The sequence below is a fragment of the Centroberyx affinis genome, unplaced genomic scaffold (genome assembly GCF_046629955.1).
Source record: "Centroberyx affinis isolate AG114_WGS23_722 - 3 ecotype Tasmania unplaced genomic scaffold, CSIRO-AGI_Caff_v1 ptg003025l_1, whole genome shotgun sequence".
Taxonomy (NCBI): domain Eukaryota; kingdom Metazoa; phylum Chordata; class Actinopteri; order Beryciformes; family Berycidae; genus Centroberyx; species Centroberyx affinis.
In genome coordinates this window covers 11,690-27,539 of record NW_027281121.1, presented here as the reverse complement: position 1 = coordinate 27,539, position 15,850 = coordinate 11,690, and the positions used below count along the sequence as shown (strand labels likewise).

At 39.9% G+C, this 15,850-nt stretch overlaps 1 protein-coding gene across 1 annotated transcript; it reads left to right on the top strand.

Annotated features, from left to right (window-relative positions):
- The first annotated feature begins 2,316 nt into the window (after positions 1 to 2,316).
- LOC139659158 (microfibril-associated glycoprotein 4-like) lies at positions 2,317 to 14,121 on the top strand. The gene is made up of 7 exons (XM_071537377.1): positions 2,317 to 2,404; positions 8,416 to 8,507; positions 11,180 to 11,332; positions 12,341 to 12,379; positions 12,639 to 12,735; positions 13,521 to 13,688; positions 13,868 to 14,121. The coding sequence occupies exons 1-7, from the start codon at positions 2,317 to 2,319 to the stop codon at positions 14,119 to 14,121; spliced, it is 891 nt and encodes a 296-aa protein (XP_071393478.1).
- Positions 14,122 to 15,850: the final 1,729 nt, after the last annotated feature.

Sequence of the window (15,850 nt, the reverse complement as noted above, 5' to 3'; positions counted from 1 at the left end):
CACTAATCAGCGGTAAATCACACATGATTAATGAGTGAATTCGGACACTTAATTCATCATCATTCATCATCAACCTGCGTCTGCGTTCACCAGTCACATAAACAAATGTTTCAGCTCACATTTGACAAGTTACCAATATTCCTTCAAAGCCGTATATGAGTCACTAGCTGACATTAAACAGAAAAAATATTCACCGATGTTCCCGTCTCTGCGTTTTCCGACCTTATGTCGGTGAATAAATATTCTCTGTGTCGGAGTTGTGTGCGGCTTCTTCTTTCTGTTTATTTTCACACAGCAGCACTTCACTGATCCAGCTGTGAGGTTTCCTTCAGGTTCTGGATTCTCACTAGCTGACATTAACAAAAAACACCTGACAATAAGCTCTGAACCGTATAACCTGCAGCTAGAGATAAATACCTTCCTGAACAACAGACCGCAATGTTAATGTTACCGTTAACAAACTCAAATTAGCATAACAAAACATGCATTCATAATTAGTTATGAATTGACAGTTAAAAGAAAACATCTTTAGAGTAGCTTGACATCTTTTTGGTACCAAAAAACGAGTTTGGTGAAGAAGAGGATGCATCATTATAAAACCACAGAAGGGTTACAACTTGGTTGCTTGGTAACGGCCAGGTGACGACAGACTCGCAATGCATTCTGGTACTTTCACCGTTTTAGTGACCAGGCTTGTTCATTACATATTACAGCATTGCATTGTGGGAAATATGTAGTGCCCTCAAAATCATTCCACAATATCATTTTACGATTCAGACACTAACAAAAATTGTCTGACGTACGTATTAGTGCCCTGAAACACAGAGAGTGATCCATTCTGGTCACAGCCCTTGTTTTGTCAGCGACATCTAACCAGGAAGTGATGCCATGTTCATATCAATGGGATGCTGGGTAATGTAGTGTGGTAAACATAAATACGTTTAATCATTAGTCATCATTAGTTCTACTGATTGAATTCCAGTGAAATCAGGCCGAGGAATAAATATCACTTGTTTCTGTAACAGGTTTCAGAACAGGAACCGTACGGTTTGTAGTTTGTTTATATCAAGTAATCTGCAGCAAACTGAAGTGAAGAGATCTGCACCAAAACACTTCATCAAGCTGGAGAAAGTCTTGACCTGACGCTTATCATTCAATACCTCTAAAATGTAGAGGATGTAGTGTTCTTGTTAAATCAGATGTACTGTATCTTCTATCTTCTTCTATCTTTAACCTAAATAAAGGTTAAAATAATAAATAACTGAGAAACCAAAATCAGTGCAATCCCAGTTTATGGCTCTCATCCACCAAACAGGTGAGGATAGGTTGCAAATTAGGCACCTAGCTTTTCAACAACTATGAACAGCATATTTCCTAATGTCATGCAACAGCCGACCAATAACATAAAATCTATCAGAAAAAGAAATGTAGGCTGAAAAAGCTCTACAAGAAAACAGGGACCCTGAGGAAGGCTTTTTGCATCGGTGCCTGTGATTTTTTGATGGGTAATTAACAGGTGAAAATAGGGAAAAAGTGAATAAAAGCTCATTAAAAAGGTCATTATCATTTTGGTGTCTTCCATTGTGCTTAAGCATGATAAAGTTATTATCTAGGTGATTTTAACATTCATGTGGATGACTCATGACTCATGTTTTTCTACAGCATTTTTAAACCTCAGTCTCTAAATCTGTCAGGTCCGACCCATGACTGTGGCCATACCCTAGATTTAGTTTTCATGACTACCTGAATACCCTTAATATTGAGGATGTTTTCATCTCTGACCAATAATTTATAATTTTTGGCTGGACCGCAACAGCGGGGCCAGCCCTACAAAACACGAATGTCTGTCACTCACTGACTGACTGACTGACTGACTGATCAAGTTACACCATTGGTCGGCCGTGGCACGTGGCACATCATAGGATCACAGAGCCAAAGTTAAGTTTCGTTTTCTCCGCCGTCTAGTTTCTCCGCTGAGATCAGGAGCCCGTTTCTCCCACACAGTCAGCAGGCTGACCAATATCATGCATGTAAGCTGAAGCTAAAGTAGAATCTATACAATTATATCATATCACCGTTTATTTCGATGCATATGCGCGAACCTCCATGCTTGTTTGTGCCCTCTGTTCTGAGAGAGACACAAACAAGCATGGAGGTTTCATCACACCGAACGCTTCCTGCCGACCTTCCCGGGGCCACGGTGCTGGCCGGTGCCGATAGCCGGGCGCCGATTTGTTCCCGGTGATCCGGCCGAGATTTCGGCGGGGGTCCCGACGCCGATGCGTCACCGGGTGTCAAACAGCGCTTGCGGCACCGATGGGTACTAGAGCGCCTGCCGCTTGGATCGGGAGGATTGATGCGGGCCGTGGAGATGGGACGCGCTGGAACGGAGATCAGTATGGCTGTATGGACTATTATTCTGTATATTAATAGTCTACAGCGGAGTTAACAGTGTTGACACTGTTGACAGTGTCAACACTGAAGATGTCCTGCAACAGGACAACAAGTGAGTGCTTCCTTTCAGTGTAGCTGCTCTCAACACAATGGGAATGCTATCCTTATTGAATCCACCCCACCAAATTTCATATTTGAGTTTGAAGCATGACAGATCAAAAAAGGAGGGGGTGTTTGTGCCTTTTTTAGGGATAGGTTCCTTTGTAAGAAGTTATCATTTGGAGAATTCTCATCCTTTGAATATGTGTCGTTTAAAATGGAAATTAAATTATCTCCATGTATTCTATATATAGTTATATACAGGCCACCAAAATACTCCCCACATTTCCTTGATGATTTTACTGAGATGCTTTCAATTATCTGCACTGAATTTGACTGTGTAGTCATTACGGGTGATTTTAATGTACACATAGATAATGTCAGTGACAAAAATGCCGAAGAACTTTCAGCCATACTTGACACGTTTGATCTGCCTCAACATGTGAAAGGGCCGACCCATACTAGAGGACACACTCTAGATCTGGTTATTACAAAGGGTGTTAACATTTCAAATGTCACTGTGCTTGATGTTGCTCTATCAGATCATTTCTATGTATTCTTTGATCTGTCTATCACACCAAAAATCAACATTAGATCTGAAACTGTTAAAAAAAAGGTACATTAATGAGAATACCACAACATTTTTTATGGAAGCCATCAAATCTGAAACTGCCCCAGCTTCAAATCATGTTGATGATCAACTGAATACCTTCAATTCTAAAATTTCGAATGTAATTGATGCCACTGCTCCTGCTAAGGTTAAATTGATTGCTAGTAAGCAAATGGCACCATGGAGAAACACTCATTCTGTAAGGGCCCAGAAAAGGGAGTGCCGGAAAGCAGAGCGAAATCAAACCTCCAGATTCACTTTGAAATCTATTAAGAAAAATTACATATTTACAGTCTGAACTTGAAAGGTGCTAGGCAATCATTTTTCCCTGAGATCATCAACAAGAACAGTAACAATTCACGCATCTTATTTGCTACCGTTGACAGGTTAACTAACCCTCCAGTTCCAATATCCCCAGAACTAGTTTCTACCAGCAAATGTAGCGAGTTTGCATCCTTTTTTAATGACAAGATTCAAGGCATCAGACATGCGATTAACTCCTCAATGCCAAACAAAAAAGCATCATCACTGCAGTCTCCCAGATGTAACTTGGTAGGTATGACACAATTTAATCCCATTGACGACAAAACACTCAAAGAAACTGTCTCCAATCTCAAATCATCCACCTGTTGCCTTGATGTTTTACCCACTAGCTTCCTTAAAACAGTTTTGAGCAGCCTGGGGAAAGAACTAATACTTGTAGTTAACAGTTCTCTCCAATCTGGCATTTTTCCAAAGGCTTTGAAAACTGCAGTCATTAAGCCGCTCGTAAAGAAGAGCAGTCTTGATGCTACTGTACTGGATAACTATCGACTTATATCAAACTTACCCTTTTAAGGTAAAGTTATTGAAAAAGTTGTCCACCAACAACTTAGTAATTTTTTAACGCTGAACAATTGGTTCGATAACTTTCAATCAGGATTTCGGCCCCATCACAGCACTGAGACTGCACTCATAAAGGTACTAAATGACATTCGCCTGAACAATGACTCTGTTCTAGTACTGTTGGATCTTAGTGCTGCCTTTGACACTGTGGACCATACAATTCGATTACAAAGGTTAGAAAACTGGGTGGGACTCTCTGGAACTGTCCTTAAGTGGTTCAAGTCATATCTTCATGACAGAAAGTACTTTGTCTCCATTGGAAACTGTGTGTCCGAGCAGATGGCCATGACCTGCGGGGTTCCACAGGGGTCCATTTTGGGACCTCTCCTGTTCAATCTCTGTATGCTTCCTTTAGGCCAAATCCTACAAAATAATAAAGTAGCCTACCATAATTATGCAGATGACACGCAAATCTACATATCACTTACACCAGGTGACTATGGACCTGTTGAAACTCTGTGTCACTGCGTTGAACAAATCAATGACTGGATGCGGCAAAATTTTCTCCAACTAAACAGAGATAAGAACGAGATAATTGTCTTCGGAGCACAGAAAGAAAGACAGAATGTCTGCTCTCACCTTGACTCCCTGTCCCTCATAACTAAGAGTCAAGCCAGAAATCTTGGCTTTATCCTGGACTCAGATTTAAATTTCAATAGCCACATCAAATCGGTAACTTCACCAGCTAACTACCATCTAAAAAATATTGCAAGAGTCAGAGGACTAATGTCCAAACAAGACCTAGTAAGGCTTACCCACGCCTTTATTTCCAGTAGATTAGATTACTGCAATGGCCTGTTCACAGGGCTTTCAAAAAAAGCTCTTTGGCAACTCCAATTTATTCAAAACGCCGCTGCCAGGGTCCTGACGAAAACTAGGAAATACGACCACATTACACCAGTTCTTTTTTTTTTAAACAGAATTTTATTGGTTTTCAACAGAAACAAGAGAAATACATTCCGCCATCATAAAAATAAAAATAAAAATAAAATAGTGCCATCCATCCACCCTAAACAGAGAAATCTCCCAGCTGACCACCCCCCTCCCTCACCCCGGCACCACACACAAAAGCCCCCCCCCCCCAACACCGTCCTGCACACAGACACACCACCGATCAGTGCAGCCATACACAACAGTCACATCAACTCCAACATTTCACAGTAGTGATACAAGAAGTACAATCAAGTTGAGCCAAAACTCCAAAACACAGCAGTACCCAAGCAACGAGAAGAGAAAGACACTTATGAGTCCACCCTGGATGGGTGTGGCCATTGCAAGGAGCATTGGCCCCTCAGCACTAACAGAGTCAATTCCCCAGGTAAGTAGTCAAGCAAAGGAGACCACATTTTAGTAAAGGACCTCTCATTACCCTTCAGAACTGCACTAACTCTTTCGTGAGGGAGGACTCTGAATATCTCCCTGTACCACAATGTGGCAGTAGGTGGCTTATCCTTGATCCAGTTAATCAAAATACATTTTCTGGCCAATAATAGTAATTTGTCACATAGTTTGAACTGTAAATGGGTTAGAGTCACCTCCTTTGAGGGAAGACCAAGAATGAAAAGGCCTGGGACATTACACCAGTTCTAAAATCCTTACACTGGCTACCAGTCACTCAGAGAATTGATTTCAAAATCTTGCTGCTTGTCTACAAATCACTCTGTGGCTCTGGGCCCAAATACATCTCTGACATGTTTGTGCCATATGAACCTTCTAGGACCCTTAGGACATCTGGGGCCTACTGGCTGTCCCAAGAGTTAGAACAAAACACAGTGAAGCAGCGTTTTGTTATCATGCAACACAGACCTGGAATAACCTCCCAGATGATATTAGACAAGCCCCGACTCTGACCACTTTTAAGTCAGAGCTTAAAACTTTCCTATTTTACACTGCCTACTCTACCCTGTAATGGCTAAAAACCTATCTTTTCAGCTCAGCTTTTAAATAACCTTAATTTTAACTCTTTCTGTTCAGGATCCCAACAGAGCTGACACGGGCAAGTACGAATTTTCATTGGTCTTGTCCAGGTAATGCTTACTTGTGCATGAGTGAACACTATATGTGGGGGGGACAGAGCTTTACCCTGTATGATTCTCATCCATCTGTGGATGGTGAGGTTTTTGACCAAGAGGAGAATCTATGATTCTCGTCTGCCTTAGGCAGTGAGATCTGACGTAAATATCAGATCAAGAGTAAAATCAGGAAGGACAGGGGAAAAGAAAATTAAGAAAAACATATGGGCTCACTCACAATGTGCATCTAAAAGTGGGAGTATTTGTTGTGTTCTTTTATCTTTCTATTTCACTTGATTTGAACTGCACTAGTTTACTTTTTAAGTCTTTTATCTTTTGTATCTCTTGTTTATACTTTGGCACTTTTTAATTGTAAATCTTTTACCTTTACTGTATTTTCATTACTCTGTAAAGCACTTTGAATTGCCCCAGTGTATGACATGTACAAATAAAGCTGCCTTGCCAATAGAATACTAACACAGTTGTGCAGGGGACAGCTGTGCTAGTATTCTATTGGCTGTTATTCCCATTGTGTCTTGTTCTATTGGTTGATTTGAGTGTGCTTATGTATATATAGGCTTTCAGACAGACTGTTCCATAAACCCTGATGAAGGCCACGAGCCGAAACGCATTGGTTTTTACTAATAAACGTTTGTTCCCAGTACTGCAAGTGTTGCTGGAATCTATTGTTTTCCAGTGTTACCTGCCCAGTCCATGCACCTTGTCAGTAGGTGAAGTTGTGCCAGAATTCCTTTCTGTGCTGACCCCACTCACCCAGCCGGTTGTCTTTTTAAACTCCTCCCCTCAGGGGAAAGACTCCAGTCCCGCCTCAGGAACAACACATCAGCACTTTATAGAAGTAGAGCACTTTTAGTTTTTTTTTTAATCTTCATTGTTTTTATGTATTCCATCCATTTTATGTTTTTGTGTATGGTCCATCATAAGAGTTGCACTGAGGCAAATTCCTATCAACTTTGTTGACAAGGCAATAAATTATTGAATCTTGAATCTTGACGATTTACATTGACTTACATTGATTTACATTTACATTGACTTTTGGCTTTGTGCATGATTTTGGTACACTGTGGGCAAACCGAGGATTTATCCCGTCAAAAATGGAAAATTAATTGGAAAACTCTTAGAAGCATGTCAACTACCTACATCTATTGCTGTTGCTAAATGTGAAGCCCACAGCAAATCTGATGATCCTGTTTTCAGAGGCAATGCTTTGGCTGACCATGCAGCCAAAGCCGCTGCCACAATTGGCCCCTGTTCATGTAAACCTTTGTCTTTCTTCTCTTACTCACTATTTTACTGGTACTCTCATGGATGTAAACACCTAAGTAGTCTTTGGGTCCACAGCGTCGACCACATTGTGGCTCCCGCCTCTCTGTACCGTGGTTAGCTCGCATTACATTACATTACATTTGTCAACAGTAGTGAAGACAGTTCAAACAGTGACGTCGACATACACTTCCCCCAGGCCTTTTTAAGCACTACAAATAGACATTGTATATGCCTATATGTCCAAGTGAAATTATCCTCCTTAAACTTGTTGTAATATCCTTATGTGTATAGAAATGTCCTCAAACTTGCCAGAAGCATATCCTGGGCAGCTGATTCCATCTCTGTTGTGAAGCGCCTAGGGCTGTGGACTTCAGTGCAACACGGCACACCCGCGGCCTCGGCCAATAAAACAAACGCATATACACTCACCTAATGCAGACATACTGTTGACAGGGGAGTCCTTCTGTCTTGTCAATACTTGTCAATAAGTCATCTGACCCGTTGTTATATAGATTTTATGCCTTGAAACCCCACCAGCTAGAGAGAAACCTACTGGCTGCCCGGAGCAGAGTTACGTGCTACACATCAGAGAGGATCAAGTCATCAACTTAAAAGTCTCCAGAACACTAAAAGGTTGCAAGGTGCATCATTATAATGTGAACGCCGTCTGGGTGCCATTGCAGTTTGAATTTTTTTCTTTTCCCACCAAGGTATCTGTCCAATAGGTCCGCTTGATATTAGTCGGTGTGAAACAAACCGGGCCAATACAGTGTACCAACCTAGTGAACTCTGGTTCAGACTTTAAAAGGACTATATAGTGTGTAAAGTAAACTTGACTTCAATAGAATTACATTATTTACTGCAAAGATTTGTATTAAGTAGTAATACAGTGTTATTGCGTACTTACATTACTTTTCCATAGGTTAATACACAGTTAAATTAATTGGAATCAGGCCATTTTGAAGTATTCTTGTTTAACTTGTTTCTCTGCTGGGTGGAACTGTTGATTTTTCCGGAAGTGAAATTCTGCTTCATGAGTGATGAATCAATATTTGAATTGAAACTTGCACCCACCCACCCACACACACAGGTACAGATATTTCTACCTATTGTCAGGAATATAAATAGATGTGAAGCAGCAGCAGCTCAGACACATCAGAGCTTCCAGACTGATATCAGCATTTTCATCACTTCACTTCAGCAGAAATCACACAATGCAGGTAACTTGGTAACTTAATAGATCTGTCAGTCTGTCTGTCCGAGGGATTGAATGAAGTTTGTTGATATTCTGCGATGATGCACGAGTTTCTTAAACTTTACACCATGGTCTGGGTGAATACTCGATTCTGATTGGCTGCAGGGTGTCCATTAATTCCTGATAATGGACACCTACTAAGTAGTTCCAGTGAAACTGTCTGTTCACCGTTCTAAATTAATGCGCTGGCTACGTAGCATCAGCCTGTATCTAACATGAGTAACCATAGCAACAGGGACGCAGTCAAAGCCTCCGTTTACAATTTGTATGTTCCTGAAAATCTTGATATTGATTTGGAGACAATGACATGGCTGATAGCTAGCTAGTCTTGTTGTTAAACATACTGTCAAATTATATTTACTGTTTGTTATTGACTTTGAATGTTGCTAGCATAACGTTAGCTTTCTGGCTCCTAGCTGAGCCAAAGGGTTCTATGAGCTGAGCGGACTAGAAATATCTCCTGCTGCCAAGTCCTATCTAAGGTTCGTCCTATTTACTGGAGCAGTGAACAACGTTTCCGTTGCATAAGAACCTTATGGGACGGTAATGATTGTTCCAGGTATTAGTCAAACCCTCAGGTGTTACCAGGGAAACTGAGTTATGGCTTGTGAAAAACTTTAGATTTTGATTACAAAACGCATGAAAATATAAATGAATGGTCTTAATTTTTTTTTCTTTGGCAAGTGACCATGATATAAGCAGGATAATGCCCTTCGAGGATGAATTAATGGACTCCGCGGAGTCCATTAATTCCTGATAATGGACACCTTGAAGGGCATTATCCCTTACTAAGTTTCCAGCACTTGTTTCTTCTGGGTTCTGCATTACAAACAGTTCAAATGTTTTCATTTCCTTAGTTTGCAGTATGTAGCACTTAGCACACAATATATTTCTTCCTGTGTCTACTGACACTATTATCAAAACATAATGTAACGTAACGTACCATAACATAGCATAACATAACGTGTTACATAATATATCACAATGAAATGTAATGTCATGAAATGTATAACATAACCTACCTTAGATAATGTAATGATCAGTGGTGGAAGAAGTATTCAGATCTTTGACTTAAGTAAAAGTAGCAATACCACAATGTAAAAATACTTTGTTACAAGTAAAAGTCCTGCATTCAAAATCTTACCTCAGTCAAAGTACAAAAGTATTAGCATCAAAATGTACTTAAAGTAGCAAAAGTAAAAGCAGTCATTATGCAGAATGGCCCATTATATCATGTTATTATAATATATTATACTATAATTATTGATGCATTAATGTGTTCATCACTTTGTGTTAATAACCTAAATCTGCAAAGTAACTAGTAACTAAAGCTGTCAAATGTAGTGGAGTAAAAAGTACAATATTTCCCTCTGAAATGTAGTGGAGTAGAAGTATAAAGTAGCATGAAATGGAAATACTCAAGTAAAGTACAAGTACCTCTAAATTGTACTTAAGTACAGTACTGTAAATGTACTTAGTTACATTCCACCACTGGTAATGATAATGTAATCTAATGTAAACAACCTAACATACGTGACATAACATAACGCATCGTTAACATACCGCTGTGAACACGCTGACTGTAACAAATCTGTGGCCCTCCACCGGAAATTCACTCTTTCCAAAAGGGAAAGTCTGTTATTGCGTTGGGTTTGTATTGCAGATGCATTGTGTTGCATGCGTTGGATTTATCCTACTTTGGTGTTATAAATGCATGTGTAAACTTAACCATTGTCAAAATGGCAGTAGTCGTGATAATAAATTTAAATTAATCAATATAAATGAACTCTGCGTGGTAATAAAGTCACACAGAAAACACAAAGATTCAACAATTATTGTTGAATACCATACGAAAATATTAAATGTTCACATAAATCATTTTTCCTCCATAATAGTACTTAATAGAAGGGAAACTACACAAATAAAGCCCATACACGTCTTCTTGTTAATATAATTAAGGAAACCTTGCATACTGGCTGCACTTTCTGTATGTGAACGCAAACAAACGTATGGTACAGAAACTGTTCATGACGGAAGGTAACCTAACAATCTAATGTCAAACAGCCTAACCGAACGTAGCATGACATCATACAACTTATTTTATCACGTTTGTCTGCAGTATCTGCACTTTGAACAATTGATTTGGTAAAAAAGCTGTAATGCCATAACTCATGAATGAGTAAAATCACAGTCAAACTGTTTATCTCAACCATGTAACGCTGAAAACATGCCTTAGTGTTAAATAGTAATCCAGGCACTGTGAAATTAGTTGTAACTTGGAATATGATCAGGGAAGAGGAAAACTGGGGCATTAATCTTATCTGAGGGTGCAATGCGCCCTAATGCACCCATGTGGGACCATAACTTAACATGACATAACATAATGTAACTCAACATAAAAACATAATGTAATGTAACGAGATAAGTAACATTATATGACATGACATGACATAACGACATAACAAAACATAACGCAGCATAACGTAATAATGTAACATAACTAACGTAACGCAACATAGCATTACATGACATGACAAAGCCAACCTAACTTAATAAGAACCAACTTAACATGTAAAACAGTGTAAATCAACCTAACCCAATAAGACATGATGTAACATGACATCACATCTGTCCCAGGTGGTTTCAGTCGTGCTCCTCCTCCTGGCTCCGGTTCTGATCCGCTGCCAGGTCGTCCTCCCGCTGGACTGCAGCGACATCTATCACCAGGACACCAGCCGACCCAGCGGAGTGTACACCATCTTTCCCATCGGACCCACGTCTGCTACCCAGGTACGCTTCATCCACCCCGGGGCGAAGGTTGAGACTCATACGATAAAGAGTCTGGTTCCAAGATGAGATCGACACCATGTGAAAACACTGAGATTCACTCTCACAAAGTGAAGAACAGAACAGAATTAAAACAACTTGGCTTTGGCTTAAAGAGACACTGTTAGGAGTCGTAGTGATAGAGTAGTAGTAGTAGTAGTATGGCAAGCCGTTTGAGCATTTATTCCATATCCTTGATATCAACCGGCAGTGCGCTTTACTAGACATTTACTTGACATTTTGTCTTACTAGTTAACTAGTTACGCACATTTTCGCCTTACTAGTTAACTAGTAAGACAAAATTTTACTAGTTAACTAGTGAGGTACAAAAATGCTTACTAGTAAACTAGTAAGGGCCAAAATGTCCACTAGTTTACTAGTTACGGTCTTTTGGACCTTACTAGTAAACTAGTGCGCCTCAAAATGTTTACTAGTTAACTAGTAAGCTCCAAAATTTCAACTAGTTAACTAGTAAGGTCCAAAATGCTAATGAGGAGGCGGGAAAGGGTGCATTGAGGCTTCCTATTGGTTCTCCACTTCAAAATTTTAAATGCCAACCAATCAGGACTCAGGATTTTGTCATTGTCCCGCCTGCTTCATTTGCATGTTGTGCACTAGTTACCTAGTAATGTCCAAAATGTCCACTAGTTAACTAGTGGCTTCCTGTTGCAGCTTACTAGTTAACTAGTAAGGGCTAAAAAGTCAACTAGTTTACTAGTAAGGATCTTTTGAACCTTACTAGTTAACTAGTTACACACATTTTCTCTTACTAGTAAACTAGTTATGTCCAAAATGTGCTACTAGTTAACTAGTGGCACTTATTTTCGGCACACTAGTTGACCTCTGTTAACTAGTTAACTAGTTATATTAAATCCTTTCTCATTAATCCCATTAATTATTAATCTATTAACTATTAATTTGTGTATTTCTTTGTGTGTGTGTGTGTGTGTGTGTGTGTGTGTGTGTGTGTAGGTGTACTGTGACATGACTACATTAGGAGGGAAGTGGACCGTAAGCATCTCTGTTCTTGTCATTTTACTAAATTGAATAATAAATTGAGTTGTACATTATTAATAATAATAAGTTAACTTAAAATTGTATATCTGATTCAGAAATGCAGAATACTGTACTAGTACACCATTACATCATTGCCTCATGTTAGTAAATGTATAGTTAGACATACATACATTACATTACATTATTTTTTACAAATGACCTATAATTTATCTGTTATAATTTAAAGTAATGCTTAAATTCTCTTAAATTGAAGGTGATCCAGAGGAGGATGGACGGCACGGTGAGCTTCTACAGGTCCTGGGACCACTACAGGACGGGCTTTGGCAACGCTGCTGGAGAGTACTGGCTCGGTGAGACTGAGATCCACCTGACAGCACTGTGCCCATTTTCAGTTTCAGTTTCCTACCTCTGCTTTTGATTTCCCTGCCTCTGATCAATCAATTTAACTTTCCCCCCCTGAGAGTCTCCTGCTGTGAAAACGAAAGTTAAAATTCCACAATTTGCTCCAAACCCGGCTGCATTAGTAATGGCCGATGCCGGAGTGGGTAATTGGGAGAAACCGGAAGAGAGCGGCCCACTCTTTAGATTGTGATTGGTCTGATCTGATGTGACAAGTTCATGTCAGATCTGTCCAGTATGATTTGAAAAAATATTTCAAGGGCTACATATGTTAAGTTTTGAAGCTACAGTAAATTCATTTGCACTAAAACAGATCGTTTCCTTAGAAAAGGATACTGTGAAATACAGTTACTGGGTTGCAGAGAATAGTGCCATGTGTATTTATTGTTAAGGTTCTTTTCTTTTGTGCTTTTCGCTAACAAAGCTGATGCAAAGACCTAAATGATCCAACTTATCTCTAACAATAACAAGAGGATTGTGCTTCCAAAACTTGGGTTACAGTCCCATTTCTGGATTTACAGAACAGAGTTTTGGTTTCTCAAATCAGGATTTTATGAGTGAGAGAGAAATTAATAATCGTAGTTGTCCAAAACCGATTATTACTACTTCCTCCTCCTTGAACGCTTGACTGAGCTTACTGCATTCAGTCTGTGTGTGCATGTGCGTTTCTACATGTCTGTGTGTACGCACACATAAATGTGTATCTGTGTGTGTGTGTGTGTGTGTGTGTGTGCAGGCCTTGAGAACCTTTTCCGCATGGGTAACATGCAAAGATACGAGCTGCTGGTTGACATGGAGGACTGGAGTGGAAAGAAAGTGTTCGCCCGTTACTCTAAGTTCACCGTCGGGGTGGAGTCCAGCGGATACAAACTGTTTGTATCTGGCTTCACTGATGGAGGGGCAGGTGAGTTAGTAGCAGTAGTAGTAGTAGTATTAGTAGTAATAGTAGTTGAAGTAGTAGTATTAGTAGTAATAGTAGTTGTAGTAGTAGTCTTAGTAGTAATAGTAGTTGCAGTAGTAGTATTAGTAGTAATAGCAGCAGTATTGTGATTGTATGACCTGGTTCTCATTGTGTTTCTGTAGGAGACTCTCTGAGTTATTCTAATGGACAGAAGTTTTCCACGATGGACAGAGACCAGGACTCCTGGAGTGGGCATTGTGCCAGAAAATACCTGGGAGGTTTCTGGTACAAAGCTTGTCACAAGGCAAACCCCAATGGGATTTATCGATGGGGGGCTGACAAGACACTCTTTGCTATCGGAGTTGAATGGTCCTCATGGAAAGGCCATGACTACTCCCTGAAGACCATCAGCATGAAGATCCGTCCCCTGCAGTAGTTTTCCGGCGCTGACACACAGCAGAAGACCAGTAGCTGCACTCAGCGAGTTTGAATTGTTCTCTGCTGTGTGGTGACAATAAATCAGAAGCTGAGCATGAAAACTGATCTGATCTGGTGTGTTTCCTCCTCTCCTGTGTTTTTCTGTGAGCTCCTTCATGTATTCTGTCATTATGGAGGATGAACTCATGATGGACGGGCCTGAAATTAATTACAATAAGTTTCTCAGAGTTCTGACTTTAACTCAAATACATTTTTCACATGTGGCCCTACCTCTTCTGTAGGCTCAGGTTGAAAACAACCAGAATTATCAGGCATCACTGTCTACTGTATGCATATAAAAAATGTAGGCTATAACATTACGTCTTGGTTTTTATCTCCAGGTGCGTGCTGTGTTTATCTTTATGGTATCAGGCTCGTTTGAGATGACTATCTGCTCGCCTGGAAAATAGACGACAGCAGCCGAGTGCAGTCAGGCGAGGAGTCGACAAGCCGAACGCTCCCGTCAGTTTTGTTTAACGGCAATTGATAAACAATTTAAAAGATGCATTACTGCCACCCACACTCACTGCTCTAACGACCCGGACCTTCACGTTACTTATTTTTATTTTAATGTAGGCGTTACAGGTGGCATTGATTGATTTGATTTGATTTTTCTTTTATTTTCGTGTCATGCACACAAAGTGCCCAACCCTCATGGGTTACAAGACACCATAGTTACCGTTGCAGTGGCCATACATTTCAATACATTTCAATACATTTCAATACATTTCAATACATTTCAATACATTTCATTTCATAACAAGATTACCGATTACTATACAGCTCGGTCTTAAACAAAATCTTCTGCCTTCTCTCCCAAGCTTGACAAATAAAATCTGCTACACAAAAGGTTCCTTTCTTGAAACACAACTCAAGTTTTTCATAATCATCCAACCCAAAGAAATCAACATAAAGAGAGGACATTTTACTAAAAAGTAAATCCCTTATGTCCTCATAGACAGGACAGTAAAACCAAAAATGAACCTCGTTCTCAATTTCACCAAACTCACAACAAACAGAGTCTGTCCTCCTCTGCAGTGGCTTTAAACCTGCTGGTCTCTGGGCTAATGCTAATGTTCCTGAACCTAACTGCACATAGGGATCTTTGTCTTTTGTTTAAATTATACTTCACATCAGGTTCTACACTGTAGCTACTCTTTATGAGACAGTAAGTTCGTAGTTTTTGTTTATCCCATATATCAACAGACCATTTTTCTTTATACATGAGAAACATTTTACTCCTAATCTCCTGGATATCACAAAGTAACCTGTTCTGGAAAACGAATGACAAATCGTTCAAATAAAATAAGGATTTCAACTCATTGGCCCAGGGATGACCATGCGAAATGTCCCAATTAAATATCTTTTCAGTGAGTCTCTGGTCAGACATCTTCACAAGTCTGTTCCAAAGCCGAAGCATCTGACCTATAAGTCTGATGTTTGGAGATTCCCATCCCATATCTCCACTAATGGCCAGAACTGAAGTAAATTTATGGACTCCCAAAAAAGATTGAATAGCTCTGTGATGCAGTGTTGCAGCTTGCATGTTCACGGAAACCCCAAACACCAGAAGCAGAGTCAGACACAGGACACACACATGAATTATAGAGTTGTGTATAAGTATGAAATCCCAGATTACCACAGTGTTTAACCTTGTTCAGAACAGATCCCAGTGCTCCACCCGCTGA